Source organism: Calidris pugnax, unplaced genomic scaffold (assembly GCF_001431845.1).
Source record: "Calidris pugnax isolate Ruff unplaced genomic scaffold, ASM143184v1 scaffold18, whole genome shotgun sequence".
NCBI classification, from domain to species: domain Eukaryota; kingdom Metazoa; phylum Chordata; class Aves; order Charadriiformes; family Scolopacidae; genus Calidris; species Calidris pugnax.
In genome coordinates, this window is record NW_015090812.1 from 5,529,816 (window position 1) to 5,543,414 (window position 13,599).

At 42.7% G+C, this 13,599-nt stretch overlaps 1 protein-coding gene across 1 annotated transcript in view; it reads left to right on the forward strand.

Annotated features, from left to right (window-relative positions):
• The window catches only part of FAF1 (Fas (TNFRSF6) associated factor 1), a 170,113-nt gene extending 165,583 nt beyond the window's left edge, over window positions 1-4,530 (forward strand). The window contains exon 19 of the mRNA XM_014939409.1: window positions 1,991-4,530. Coding sequence (XP_014794895.1) covers window positions 1,991-2,074 — 84 coding nt within the window. The 3' untranslated portion in view covers window positions 2,075-4,530. The remainder of the gene's footprint in view (window positions 1-1,990) is intronic.
• The last annotated feature ends 9,069 nt before the right edge of the window (window positions 4,531-13,599 follow it).

Genomic DNA, 13,599 nt, shown 5'->3' on the forward strand with positions numbered 1-13,599 from the left:
AATTATTTTTCTCTTCAGACACTTAGCAATAGCTCACCTTGGTACATGAAGTTTAGGAAAATATGTTCCTGCTTTGGGAATCAAAATAACGCATCTGTTTGGGTTTTCTTTTAAAAATTCTGTTATTCTTTTTTTAGTTCTGTTGCAGTCAGAGGTGAAATCTCCATTGATTTCAATGGACTTAGGAAGTGACAAGCTTTTAATATTTGTTTAAATAATTATTTTTCTGTAATTATCCAATTAAACAATGGAAATACAAATATATTTTAAGTTTGCCTGATTTAGCTGGGGGGGGCAGAAAGAGGAGCAGTACTGGTTTCGTTAATTGGTAGCTTATACTTTTAAGAAACAAATATATTTAGCATTTCTTATATTAATTCATAGTATTTGGTATGCTTGACAGTGTTTTTGAAAAATAATTTTAGAAAGCAGTGGTATGATATGATCATAGATAAAACAAGTTTAACTTTGGAAAACAAATGTGTATCAGTATGTATTTGCATTTATGCCTATAGCATAAGACTAATAATCTATTATTTACAAGCAAACTTCTGATACTGGGTGTGTTCATGCAGCAGAAGAAATTAAAACAGAGTTACCAGGGAATATAAGTTAAAAAATGGAAGCAAAATATTTCAGAAAATGGTAAGATCAAAAGAAATAATGTTCACCTTTCTCTGTGAAGCTTTGCAGTCATCCTCCAAAGGACGTCACAGCGTTGACATGTAAACCTGAATGTCTGAAGGACACTAGGGACCCTTGTCTTCTTTACTTTGTCTGTATAAATGATTATTTAATTTAATATTTACAATAAAATTTTATTTCCATAGAAGATACTTATCCTATAGAGAGCAGTCTAGCTTCTGAATAGAATTCTCAGCGCAAAAGTTTCTTGCTGACTATAAAACTGAGAATTACTTGTGTTGCCTTAAGGGAAGGTTGGTGATGGGATGATGTTGTGCAGCTCGCGGCTGAAGAATTTTGGCAATGATGGTGCAGATGGTGCAATTAGGAAAATAATGTTACAGGCACTGCATTTAACTTCCACTGGAATTCTCCCCTATGCCCACCTGCACAACCAATGGCCTAAACACCTTTACAAATCCAATGAGGAGTCAGAGTTCCAGGGAACAATCCTGTCACGTACACACAGAGGTGTCTACATAAATGGTGTATCGACACATAGTACTTATAATGCATATATATACACACATGCATAATAAGTATGCGCTTCAGGAGCTGGATTGAGATGCAGTTTGACCACATGGTGAGCTGATCTAGCATCTCGCTCCCAGGGAAAGGAGGAGGGTCCTGCTTTCTCCCTTCTGTTTACTGCTCAGTGCTTTTGCTGCTCGCCTTGTGCTGGATTTGGTCTGGACTGGATTTAGGTGTTGAGCAGTTAGACCTGCTCGCATGAAAGAAAAGTAACCAAACAAGTAAAAGAGGACCATTTTCTCCCCCCCCAGCTTTGTCCAGGCGGCTGATAAGCATCAAAATGAGTGAAGGTCAGGTGCTTCACTGTGTGACTTTGAGCAAGACTAGGAAAATAAATAATTTTTATTTATTAATAAGTTTCCCCTTTCCATGGAGAGACCATGTTGGATCAGTTGATTGAAATTTTAGGATACTTAACTGGGACTACAGTTTTATTTTTCATGTTAACTCATGTGTTCTACTAATCCTTCCGAAAGTTCTTTACTTTGACAAAACCAGATACATTCACACATTGGTTTATGGTAGAAAACCAGACCTTCTTGGAATTAGTTGTGGATTCTGTTTATTATTATTCTGTTTATCATTATTACAAAATAATAATAACACACAAAATACAATATATATTTTTTAATCTGCACCCTGGGAATTCATGCTCACAACTTCAGCTGTCACTGCCAGAGGGACTCCAAAATCCCCCCAGTGAAAATCTGCCCTCTGAAGATAAACAATTCAAAAATGTCTACTTACACGTATCTTCCTGTTCTTATCTCTACAGGTGACCCAGCTGGATCCAAATAAAACGTTACTGGAGGTAAAACTGTATCCTCAAGAAACCCTTTTCCTAGAGGCAAAAGAATAGATCAAACAAGATTGTAGGACTAATCATCCTTTGACAAGCCAGAGGCACAGCATCGAAAGGAAGACTTCTATCAATGCCACCTTGTACTATCATCCAACTCAACTCCATGTCACAACTTTGCCTCTTGCAAGAATCCTGAAAAATTGAAAACAAAAAACGTAGCTACTTAAAGTTTCACATACATGAGTATATGTTTCCAACCTCATTTAAATAAGCAGAGGATAAAATTCTGCTATGAACACTGAACATTATGACTCTGTTGCTCACTTATCATCCAGCTTTTGTTATAATTAATGCACTGTTAAAATGTGAGTGATTGTTAAGTAGAATTTTTACTCCTCAAATGCCCCTTTTTCACCAAGAAATCTTGGACATTTCTGCCTGTACTTTTGACACTAGAATGCTGTATATTTGATATCTTGCTGAGCCAGTGCTCTCATATATATGCATTTTATTTCTGTGTTTGGATTTCTACTTTGTCAACTAATTTAAAAAGGCAGAAAAAATTAACGGGACATTCTCAGCCATGGAAATTTAACAGTATTATAGTAGAAAGCATATATAATTTTTGTTAGTACTTTCTGACTTCTTTGATAAGATGTAAGGTTTTGTTTGAAGAATATAGTTTGACATATATGCGAGATATTTATTTACTGGTTCTGCTTTGGGTCTCAGTTCTGATTCAGTTTAGGAAGTATTTTCCATTACATTGCAGTGTGTGAAACTGCTTATTGCATGATGTGAATATTTAAATAACATTAGAAATGGCCAGTACCAGAAACCTGGTATCTTGCCAACACTTTCAGGAATCAGCTGATATTGAATATCGGCTGCTAAAAACCTTTCAAATACCAGATACAAAAGTTCTTTATTTCTCATTGTGAAAGAAAGGGCAGTTCCCATTTTAGCAGTTTTCCTCCACTCTGGCACTTGTTTGTATCCTATTACTCTGCTGTTTTAAAGCACCTTGTTTGTTTCATCAAACAATGAGTATCTTAAGAGGTGGTGTAATAAGAAATCTGCCTTATTATTGCACACTTTGGACAATTTGACAATAGATTACTGATCCCGTCTCAAATTAAAGAAATCCTAGTTCTCTCGTCTGAAATGTATGCACCAACTACCTGCTATCTGATGTGGAAAAAAACTGGTACTTTAAATTTCTCAAGCATAGAATGAGCATACTGAGTCCAAGACCATAACATACACTTGATGCCAAACCTGCATCAAAACTGGTTTGGTTAATATTTTTTTTCTTTTCTTTTCTTTGTTTTTGTTTTGTTTTGTTTTGTTTTGTTTTTTTTAATCTCTGTGCTTACAGGATAGTGCATAATAGCACTGCAGAAGCGGCATCTGCTAATCAAACTTTTTTTTTTTTTTAAAGCCTGGCACATTTGTTTTCCACATCTGTTTATATGTAATTCATAGTGTTTATCGTAGCAAAATGAGTTCTGATTTGAAAATTTTATACTAAGCAGAAACCAATTGCACACATCTTTTAGTCTTTCTTTTTTCTTTGGAAGGATGGTGATATAAAATTAAATGTATGCCTATTACTAGGGTGTTAGTGAAGCTGATATATTGTTACCTTTACCAAAAATGCAAATTTCTGAGCGGGGAAAGCCTTATTCTACCTTTTGTAATTCTGTAATTAGTGATCACTTTTAGAAGTGAAGTATCTATGACAAACAAAAGGTTTTGGAAGTGTAAGCAAATTCTAATCACTTGCAGTTCACAAATAAAAGGATTCATAGCCAACAGAAAGATAAATGTATGTGTAATGGAAAGCTGAATGCAGACACTTCATTCTGAACTTCTGTTTTCTTCCAAAAAAAAAAAAAATCCACTATGTTTATTAAATAAGAAATTAGCATAGGTTGCAAATTGGGGTGATGATGTTTCTACAAACAATCACAGTAACACATACAGCAGGATTTTAAAGTGATGCATATCTTTTTTTTTCAGATTAGCTCTTCCTTCTAAGCTGGCTATTGAGGAAAGGAATTGCTGAAATACTGCTACACAAAGCAAAGCGACCTTTCAGCTAACTTGTTTATATTAATCTGTTCTGATTAACTTTTGTTTGATCTCATCAGGCTGTTTTCTCTCACTCAACTTTATTTCTGTATTTTGACTATATATTCTTTACTTTGATACTAGTTTCATAAAGTTATTAAATGTGGCTTGAATATTTGTTGAACTTGTTGAAGTCAGGGTTTGTTTGGCCTTCTTTTTTCTAAACTCTTTTTTTTTTTTTTCCCCCCTTCATTTTGTTCATGTTGCAAAATACACTGTCATTATCGAAATGTTCTAGTGATGATTAACTGGAAGTGTTCAAAGCGGTGGCATCACTGCCCTCTGATAGAAAGATATTGAGACCAGTATATAGGGATCGTTCTGCCACAACGTAAACAAGTGTATCACTCTTTAAATAAAACATGATTTTGGTCCTTAAATACTTTGGGCCTGATTTCAAAAAGCAACGCTCTAGAGTCACCTTTCCAAATTACACCCTCAATACAAACCAATCCCTGTGTGGAAACATGAATATTCTCTGCCATCATTTTCTGCTCTCCTCAACCATGTATTTGCCTCACACACTCCACTGAGGCGGTTAATCCCCACCTCGCTCTGCAGACTGAGGGTGGAATTCAGCATTACCCTAAAACTGTAACACTCTTGCTACAGAGCCTATCCCCCGTTCTACCTTTTTATCTTCAGGTTCTTCACATTAACGGATTATCGTTAACATGATTAATGCATTAGTTTTAAGTCTTGAGGAATTACTGTTAATGAAGGCAATCCCGTATGATGTGTCAGCTTTCGCTGTGGGCCCTCGGAGCGCTGCGCTGAAGGTGGGGTGTGCTCTGGCTTTTGAGGAAACTTTCCTGCCTGTTGATATTGGTGTTTTAAATCATTATTAGAGGAGATGCAGAATGCAGGTGTGTGCTCTGTATTCTCTGCATACACACTCTTAAAAACTCAGTGAGAGTGCTGAGGGTGTTTCTAACGGAGCTATGTTGGGGGTTTTGTTTATTCTTTTTAATGTAGCAGAAAAGGACTTTGGCTTTCGTAAACTGTACCTACTCAGTGACATTAGAAACTTAAAATAAATTTTCAATTACAGTAATATTTCTACTAAAAAGTTATGATTTCACTCTTCCGTATGTGGGGAAAAACAAAACAAAATCGCCATGACCCAGCTTCACAGAAGGATTGAAGCATTTTTTTGACCAAGCCTCATGTCCAGACTCCCCAAACAACACAGAGGAAGATTTAGGTGCCTTAAAATGGGGTCCACAACAAGAAAAAAACCAAACATTTAAGTAGGTCTCCAAACAAAACAAAGCAAAAACCCCACAGAATACATGTGAGGAGTCACTACCAGGCAGAACCAGGAACGGGTCAGAGAGGCCAGCAGGAAATGTTAGAGATGATGTCTCATGTGCCACTACTTGGTGGGGCTACGGCTTCCTTCTGTCTGCTGGCACCTCCTTCCACCTGGGGTTCACAGCCCTGAGACCGTACATCGAGGTAAGCACCGCGTCCTTTCTAGGCAATGTTAGAGATGAAGACATCTCAAGTGCCACTGCTCGCTGGGACTATGGCTTCCTTCTGTCTGCTGGCCCAGGGCACCTCCTTCCACCCGGGGTTCACAGCCCTGAGGCCGTACATCGAGGTAAGCACCGCGTCCTTTCTTCCAACATTTGACAAAGCACAGGATACTTTTTTTTTTTAATTTTGAAACGGCGATGGTGGCCTTCTCCTAGGTCTCCTCTGCAGTTTCCACTGAATTTTACTTTACGCTGAAGTTTTCCCATGTTGTGAGTCGTACGGGCTGGAAGGAAACAAGCCCCTTCCTTAGACCTTTCAGAAGATGCCCTGACCACCACTGTAGTACAGGCTGCTCTTACAGTGTGTACTCACTCTCTGCTGTCAAAGCCATTGGACTGCCAGAGCACAGAGCTCTGTAAGGTCGCTGAGGGGGATCACACAAGCAGGAGCGCCGGTCTTTGGGCCAGCAGATGGGACACTTGCCTGGGATGAGCCGTCCAGCCCTTTCCAGTGAGGGTTCATTGCAGTCATTGGTCTTTTCAAACAAACGCCCAAGGAGGAGAGACTGAGTATCAATTCTGCACCCTACTTAAATTTTCTTATTCTGCTTGTATAAAACAGAAGGCAACAGCAGTAGTCTGAATTACTTTTTTTTTTTTCTGGACAGGTCATGAAAGCAAGCAGAAATTACTACATATATTACACACAACATGACCCACTGTTTACCTGAAACCATTTCCTCACAGATGACAGAGATGAAGGAGTACCAAATTTAGCACTAAAACTTGTTAGGATCCGGGCAGTTTTATACTCGCTTAATCTGGTATAGATTTACAGTTGCTGCCAGAAGAGCCACCTCCGCCCTCCCGTCTTGCCCTGGCACTAAGCAAACTCATCTAGTTAAAAACAAACTCATTTTTTTCCCTGGAGTGGTTTTCAGACAGCTCCAGCTTGCCCAGTGGCTGTATGTACACCGGCACCGACAAAAAGCAGAAGGTGGAGCGTGCAGGGGGTGAGAAATTGAAGATGAGAGGGAGAGGAAGGCAGGGCTGCTCCTTCTGGCAGCAGGGCTGGTTTCCGGGGCACTATATCAATCACAAATCTCTAAATATTTTTTTGAACGCCTTGTTGTTACCTTTAAATTTTACATTCACTTTGGAATTTCAAGCAAACTAAACAAGTGATATTAAACAAGTTTGGCTGTCTGAAGTTTCCCTAAGTTTTGTGAAAGCTGCCAGCCCAGAATTCAAGACATAGGAAGCCAGACCAGAGGCGAGTGTGCGCAGTGAGGGCTCCCTCAGATCTAACCCTTCCCAGTCACCGCAGCCCCGAGCGAGTGCCCAACCTGCGGGGAAAAGGTTTCAATGGGATTTAATGTCTCGTTAGATACCACGGAATTCCTCAGTCAGGACTTTTCTCTGTGGATTCTTTTACGTGTAAGAAAGACTGAAGTCACACTGCAGCCTTAATGTTAAGTCAGTTAAAATATCGCTCAACTGCTGGTTATAGCAGTAGGCTTCATTAGTTCCTGGGCTCACAGGACTACTGGTTAACACAACTGTTACTTTGTACTTACTACCAATGAGTTTAATTTACTATTTTCCCAGCTCTGTGTTGTGAGTGTCTTCCACAGTTCATCGCTACTCCCTTTCGATCCAGTCATCCTGAGTGAGTTTGTATCATTGATTAATACCATCCCTCGGTACCGACAGCTGTACGAGCACCACGGATAACACGGATCCTGGGGGGACATTGCTGGTATCCTTTCTCACTGTGAAAACTATTGCTTACTGCCTCCAGCTATCAATCTCTGAGCAATACTCCCTTTTTTCCTCAAGAAAAGACGTTTCCACTGTAGTAAACATCACTGCAAATGACTAGCCTAGCTTTCCTGCACTTGCCCTACTTTAACTACTCCTTTTACACCCCGAAAATGTATTAGTCCAATTATCTTTCTGGCAGGCTTCTTGTTTCTGGTATTTTTTAATGATCCTTTACACCTTCGGCACGTGTTCCTCAAGGTCTGTCAGTTGTTTAGTTTTGGTTTTGCGTCTTCGAAAAATTAACTTTCCACAGTTGGGTTCTTCTCTGTTCTCCATGTTTGAGTCTGTCTTTCAGCTGCACCCTCTAATGTGCTGGTTAATGTGGCTCAACTTCTTCTGGAGTCTTTTTAAGTAAGATATATGTGTACTCTGAGGATAAGACAGTCTTCAAATAGTTTCAATTACAATCTTGGTCTTTTACCTGTGACTTTATTTGCCTTCATTATGTTCCTCTTAATGCAGTTTTCTTCTCAAAGAGAAATGCCACTCTGGTGATTTTTTAGGTTTTTTTTAAGTAAAATAGTGACTCTCAGTGTGTTTTCATTTACCTCAAAATGTGTTTTCTATCATTTTATTTGCCTCTAGCTTTATTTGACCTATTGTCACAGTCTCTGTTATCGAGTTACAACCACTCATGGGTATTTTATACCTTGTAACTACAGCCCCCTACTCATGATCTTGTCTTTTTGAAATTTACTGCAATACCTAATTTGTTGTCATTTGAAACCTCCCATTTCTCAACCATTTTAGAAGTTTTGAAATTACTCTAATATGTACATAGAAATATTCTTCATTTTGTTCAGGTGTATTTGCCTGGTTTTGTATGCCTTGATTAATTAGGACTTTTGTTGTGTAAGGACAAGGAAGCATTTCCAAAATGTGGTGGCAATCGAGAAGGGATTTTTTTTTAAATGACAATTATAAACTTACATCTACAGAGGAATGTAATAAATTATTTTGTGGATCTAATTGAAAAAAATCTAGATTTTTTTAGAACTTAAGTATAACCTGCAAATTGCAGAAAACAACCAAGTTGCTGAAAAATACTTCTGCTTTTTCAAGGTTTAGACAAAGGTGAGTAAGACATTGTGTGCCATCGCAGTATCCTCTAATGTAGAAAAAAAAAAGGAGACTTTCAAGATAAAAATTCCTTGTAAAGTTTGTTCAATCCACTTTAACTTTCAGTTTACCAATCTTCCCTAGTCCTTTGAGAAGTGTTTTTATGCACATGTATTAAAAGCATTAAAATACTCTTAACTGGGAAGTCTTGGTAGATACAAAACATTCATTTCATTTTATAAGCAATTTCAAAGGCAAATGCACAGTTTACTCCTTTGACAATTACATGTTGGCAGCTATAGCGTTCTTTCATCATTCCCCGTATTTTAGATGTTTTCAAGTGTATTTTTTCCTTCAGATAATGCTTATTATCATATTTGCCTTCTTGTCATCAAGGAATCACTACGCAGGAGCAGTATTTCTTATCAAAAAATGACAGATTCAATAGAATACACATTCTAACCAGTTAACCCTTAGAGAATTCTTAATTTTTCTTTACATACTCCTAGTTTTATTAGCGTTTATCCAGCTGCCATCATGGTCTACTTGTCTACTTCTGGAATCAAACCAATTCCTTGGGAAATTATCCTAGTTTTCCAAAACGAATCAAAATGGTGATCCGGTAACTCTGCTTTTTACTGAAACAAAAATGCTGCTAGTAATAGGAATAATGAAGCAAATAAAAATTAGATTAACACCACTGGATTCCATGATCTAGTGGATGCTTGATTCCTGCTTTAAGATTCACTCAGGTCAAATAAAAAATATTTTAAGAGGTACCCAGCGACTACGGTTCGTAAGAAATGGCTCAGCACAACTGAGCGCGCTACAAGCGAGTGCTGAAAGAGGCAATATTATTAAGAGTCACCATGTTGCCTTTATACCATCCTGTAGTAAAATAATTTCCCATAAGCAAACTGAATCCTTAGGAGACCAATTAAACTAACTTTACGGCAGTTATGCACTACTGGGTTGGTGAAAAGGGGCTGGTCACAGCAGGGTAAGAATCCAGCTCATAAATGAAGAGCAGCCAAAGCAGAGTAGTATGAAAGAACAATGGAAATTACACTGTCAAAAAAAGCTGTTAAAGTGTCGTTACAGAAATATTAACTTAGGTTTGATCTTTGTATTTAAAATTCCAGTTTCTAATGGATTCCAAGAAAATGTTATTCCCTTTATGTTAAAAACATAAAAATTAAGGGGCTTTTACATATATAATTACTTGCTTATGAGAATCTTATAGCAAGGAATTTATCTTCCAAGAGAAAGTGGAATTGATTGCCCTCAAAGTGTAATGTGGACTTTAAAAAAATCTTTCAGTTGCCATAATCACAGGTTATTTTTAATTACAGGCAATCCACTTATCTCAAACAGAAAATGGGACTTTCAGGTTATTTTTATGCCACTAGGAAAAAGGACTAATAATTATTCATAAATTAGGTAGGGTTCATACGACTTCTAAGCACAGAATAAGGCTGAAGACTTCAGATGCTCTGTACAATGTAATAGTATATATCACCGCTTAAGCACTGCAGAGGAATATTGCCTCCTCCCCACTAAAAAATAAATGGATCATTCTACAGGGGAAAAAATCTTAATAATAATGAAAAAGAGGCCCTGTTCTTACAAGGAAGTGTTATCCAGACTTGGAATTACACGAGAAAAATATACTGAAACTTAGACCAGCTGTAATATTAGTCTCAAAACCAATGATAAATTCCTAGCTGCCATCTCAAGGGAAGAAGGTCTCTGTTGCAGCACTAACCATCAAAAAAAAATATGGAGGAGTCCTTTTGATGGAGATTTCTTGGCAACCAGCTTGTCCTGTTGAAGTAATGAAAACCTCCAGAGCTGGGAGGAAAAAAACCACAACAGTTCTTCACCCAAAAGAAAAGAAAGGGAAAAAAGTTTGCATGTCGTCTTCAAGCTTTTTTCCCCACCCCTGTGGTGATAATATTCTTCATTGTCCCACAAATTCAACCTTTCTGAGTAACCAATAGATAGCATCATGTTCTTAATGAGAGAGCATAACTTGTACCTAAGAACTAACCATTCTCTGTCTTCTTAACCCATGGTTTTAGCCCGTTGCAACCTCCACCTTTCCCATCCATCCTCATCTGCAGGAACAAGCTGCGTTGCCGTCCCCTCTCCCAAGCTCCCTACGGGTGCCGTCAGCAGAACCATGCCCATGGCCAGCAATCCCTGACACCTGCCATGCCACCCTCCCTATCGCATCTCCCAAAGCCTCACAACCAAGTGTCAACTTCACAACCACGTCAGGACTTCCACCTCCATGGGTTTGGGGCCTGACCCCCACTTTCCCGGCCCCTCAGGAGTTACCCCCAGGCGCTGGGTGCAGGCCGCAGCTGAGGAGCAGCGGCCTACGGGCTGCCCCTGAGGGAGCCAACGGCCACCTCAGCTGCCTTGAGGCGTTCCTAACTACCAGTGCCCTTTTAGGCACATGGAGGGATGCCCTGAACACAGCCCACTCCCCCGTTAGCCATCGGGGCCAGCGGTTTGGCCACCACCGGTGACCCTGTCCCCCGGCTACTGCAGCCTGATGGCGGGAAGAGCCGCCATCGAGGCCTTCCCGCCACCGGTGGCTGCCTGGAGCGGCTCCGGGCTGGATGGCGGCGGGAAGGCCGGAGGGACTCAGGCAAGGGCAGGGGCCGCGCTGGGACGTCGAGACGAGGCAGGGAACCGGCCCCGCTAGCAGCTCCCGGGCAGCATGAGCCCCTCGCCGCCACAGCGGCCGCCACGCTCCTCCTGCCCGCCGTGCGGCCGCTCAGGCGGAGTTGGGTTCCTCAGGGACAGGCCCGCTCCCGGGTCTCTGAGGGGGGAAGAGCCGCGGCGCTGAGGAAATGGCGGCCGCGGAAACGGCCTACCTGGGTGTCCCGCACCCAAGCCTTTCCCCCCCGCTCCGCCCGAGGGCTCTACCCCGCGGGGAGCGGGACACCCCCGTCACCCTCCCGGAGGCGCCATGTCAAACCACGCCTTCGCACCTCGGGGCCGGGGGGAAAGAACCCGAGCGGCTACCGCGCCCTCAGGGAGCCGCCGCCCCGCGGCCCCGCCCGGGCTGAGGAGAAGCCGTCGGTGGAAAAACCCCCAGCGGGCTGCGGAGCGCCGGCGGCCGAGCTAACGCCGCTCGCCCCGGCGGAGCAGCACCCGGCCGGGCCCGGAGGCGCAGCCGCTGCCCGGGGTCGGTCTGTCCCCTCGCTCCCCGCTCGGCGCCGATCCTCCGCGGCCGCACCGGCCGCCAGGGAGAGGATGATTCCCCCCCTTCATCTCCCGCCGAAAAATAAAATAAAATAAACCCAAATTGTTAAAAGCGGGAAGAAATCTCCGCTGGGGTGGGTTTGGCGGCGGCGTGTGCTCTTCCCCACGGGCGTGGGCGGAGAGGGGGCGGCCCGGCCCGGCACTGGGCGAGGGGGCGCGCACCGAAAAATTGGGCATTTAGGGGAAAAAAAAAACCACAACAAAAACCAGAAACAAAACCAAAACAACCCCAACACACACACACGGAGCCGAGAGCCCTGGCATCGCCCCAGCGCTGCCCGGTGCCGCGGGGCGGGGTGACGGGGCTGGACGGTGCCGTGATCGCGGATGGATGGTCCATCATTAACTTAAGAGAAGTCTGTGTTTGCATAAGGGCCCCATTAAATAGCCCATGTTAGTTGTAAAAAGAATACTTTTTTCTTTTTTTTTTTTTTTACCCCCCTACGCGCGGACACACACACACGGAGCCGAGAGCCCTGGCATCGCCCCAGCGCTGCCCGGTGCCGCGGGGCGGGGTGACGGGGCTGGACGGTGCCGTGATCGCGGATGGATGGTCCATCATTAACTTAAGAGAAGTCTGTGTTTGCATAAGGGCCCCATTAAATAGCCCATGTTAGTTGTAAAAAGAATACTTTTTTCTTTTTTTTTTTTTTACCCCCCTAAGCGCGTGTGGGTTTTGATGCTGCTGTTCAAGCGGTTCTCTCCTCCCGCCACTCCGTAAACACCCTCAATATGTGTCTTTAACCATATAGGTTGTATTTATCTATCGCGTTCCGGCAGGATTGCTAAACTCCGGAGCTCCTAGGGCAACAAACATGGAGGGAGGAGGGGGGGGGGAATCCTCCGGCAAATCCGACTGGGGCTGTCATGATGATGAATAAAAATAAAGGCTTAATCTTCTGCTTTCGGCTAATGAAACAATTTAGCCTCCAAAATATGGATGCGCTCCGGTGCGCAGGGCCGGGCTGGGGCAGGGCAGATGCGGGAGGGGAGCTGCCCCGCACCTCGGGGACCCCGTCACGCTGTCACGGGTGGGGGACACTTCCCCCGCCCCGACCGGGCCGCCGTGCCCCCAGCAGGCATGAGGGAGCTCGAGGGTTTTTAATTACACTCCTTCCCTTTGCTCCCTTCATTTTTCTGCACCCTTTGCAGCGAGACACACTTGGAATCAGAGTGGTTGTGACATTTTGGTGGCAGCTTATTGTGCGGAACACTTAAAGTTTAAAAAACAAGCCCCATAGAAGTTGAGGGGCTTAAAGCAGCCCCCTTTGTGGGGCAAGACATAGAGTTTTGATTCTGGACAATGGTGTTTCTCAAATTTCTTCCAAAAACCTGCACCCCATCTGTGATCTCAATGAAATCGCTTTTCTCTCTCCCTTCAATTCATTTGGCAAAGGCGAAGCAGATGCATGGGACGGGGTTTGAATTTTAATTATTAGGTTTTACCTGAAACAAAACAGCAAATCCTTTTTACCATGTGTTTGAAGTTAGGAGACGGGTAGAGGAATATAAAATATAATTAAAAAGCTCTCGGATCGTTAGGGAGCTGACAAGAGCCTTTTTAATGAACCTCTCGGAGCGCCCTATAGTAAATTAGCGGAGCGGAGCTTTTCCTGAGTCATTCCGGCTCTGAACCTCTGCCTCCTCTTTACCTGCGTGTGTGTGAGTGGGGAGCGTGTGTTTCCACGCCGCAAACCCGCGGCTGCGGGAGAGGCTGCGGCACACGCGTGTTTTCCTGCAGCCACCCGCAAGGTGATGGGGGGGGAGGAGAGGAAGGGAGCGGAGGGGGCTCCGCGCTCCTGGGACATCCCC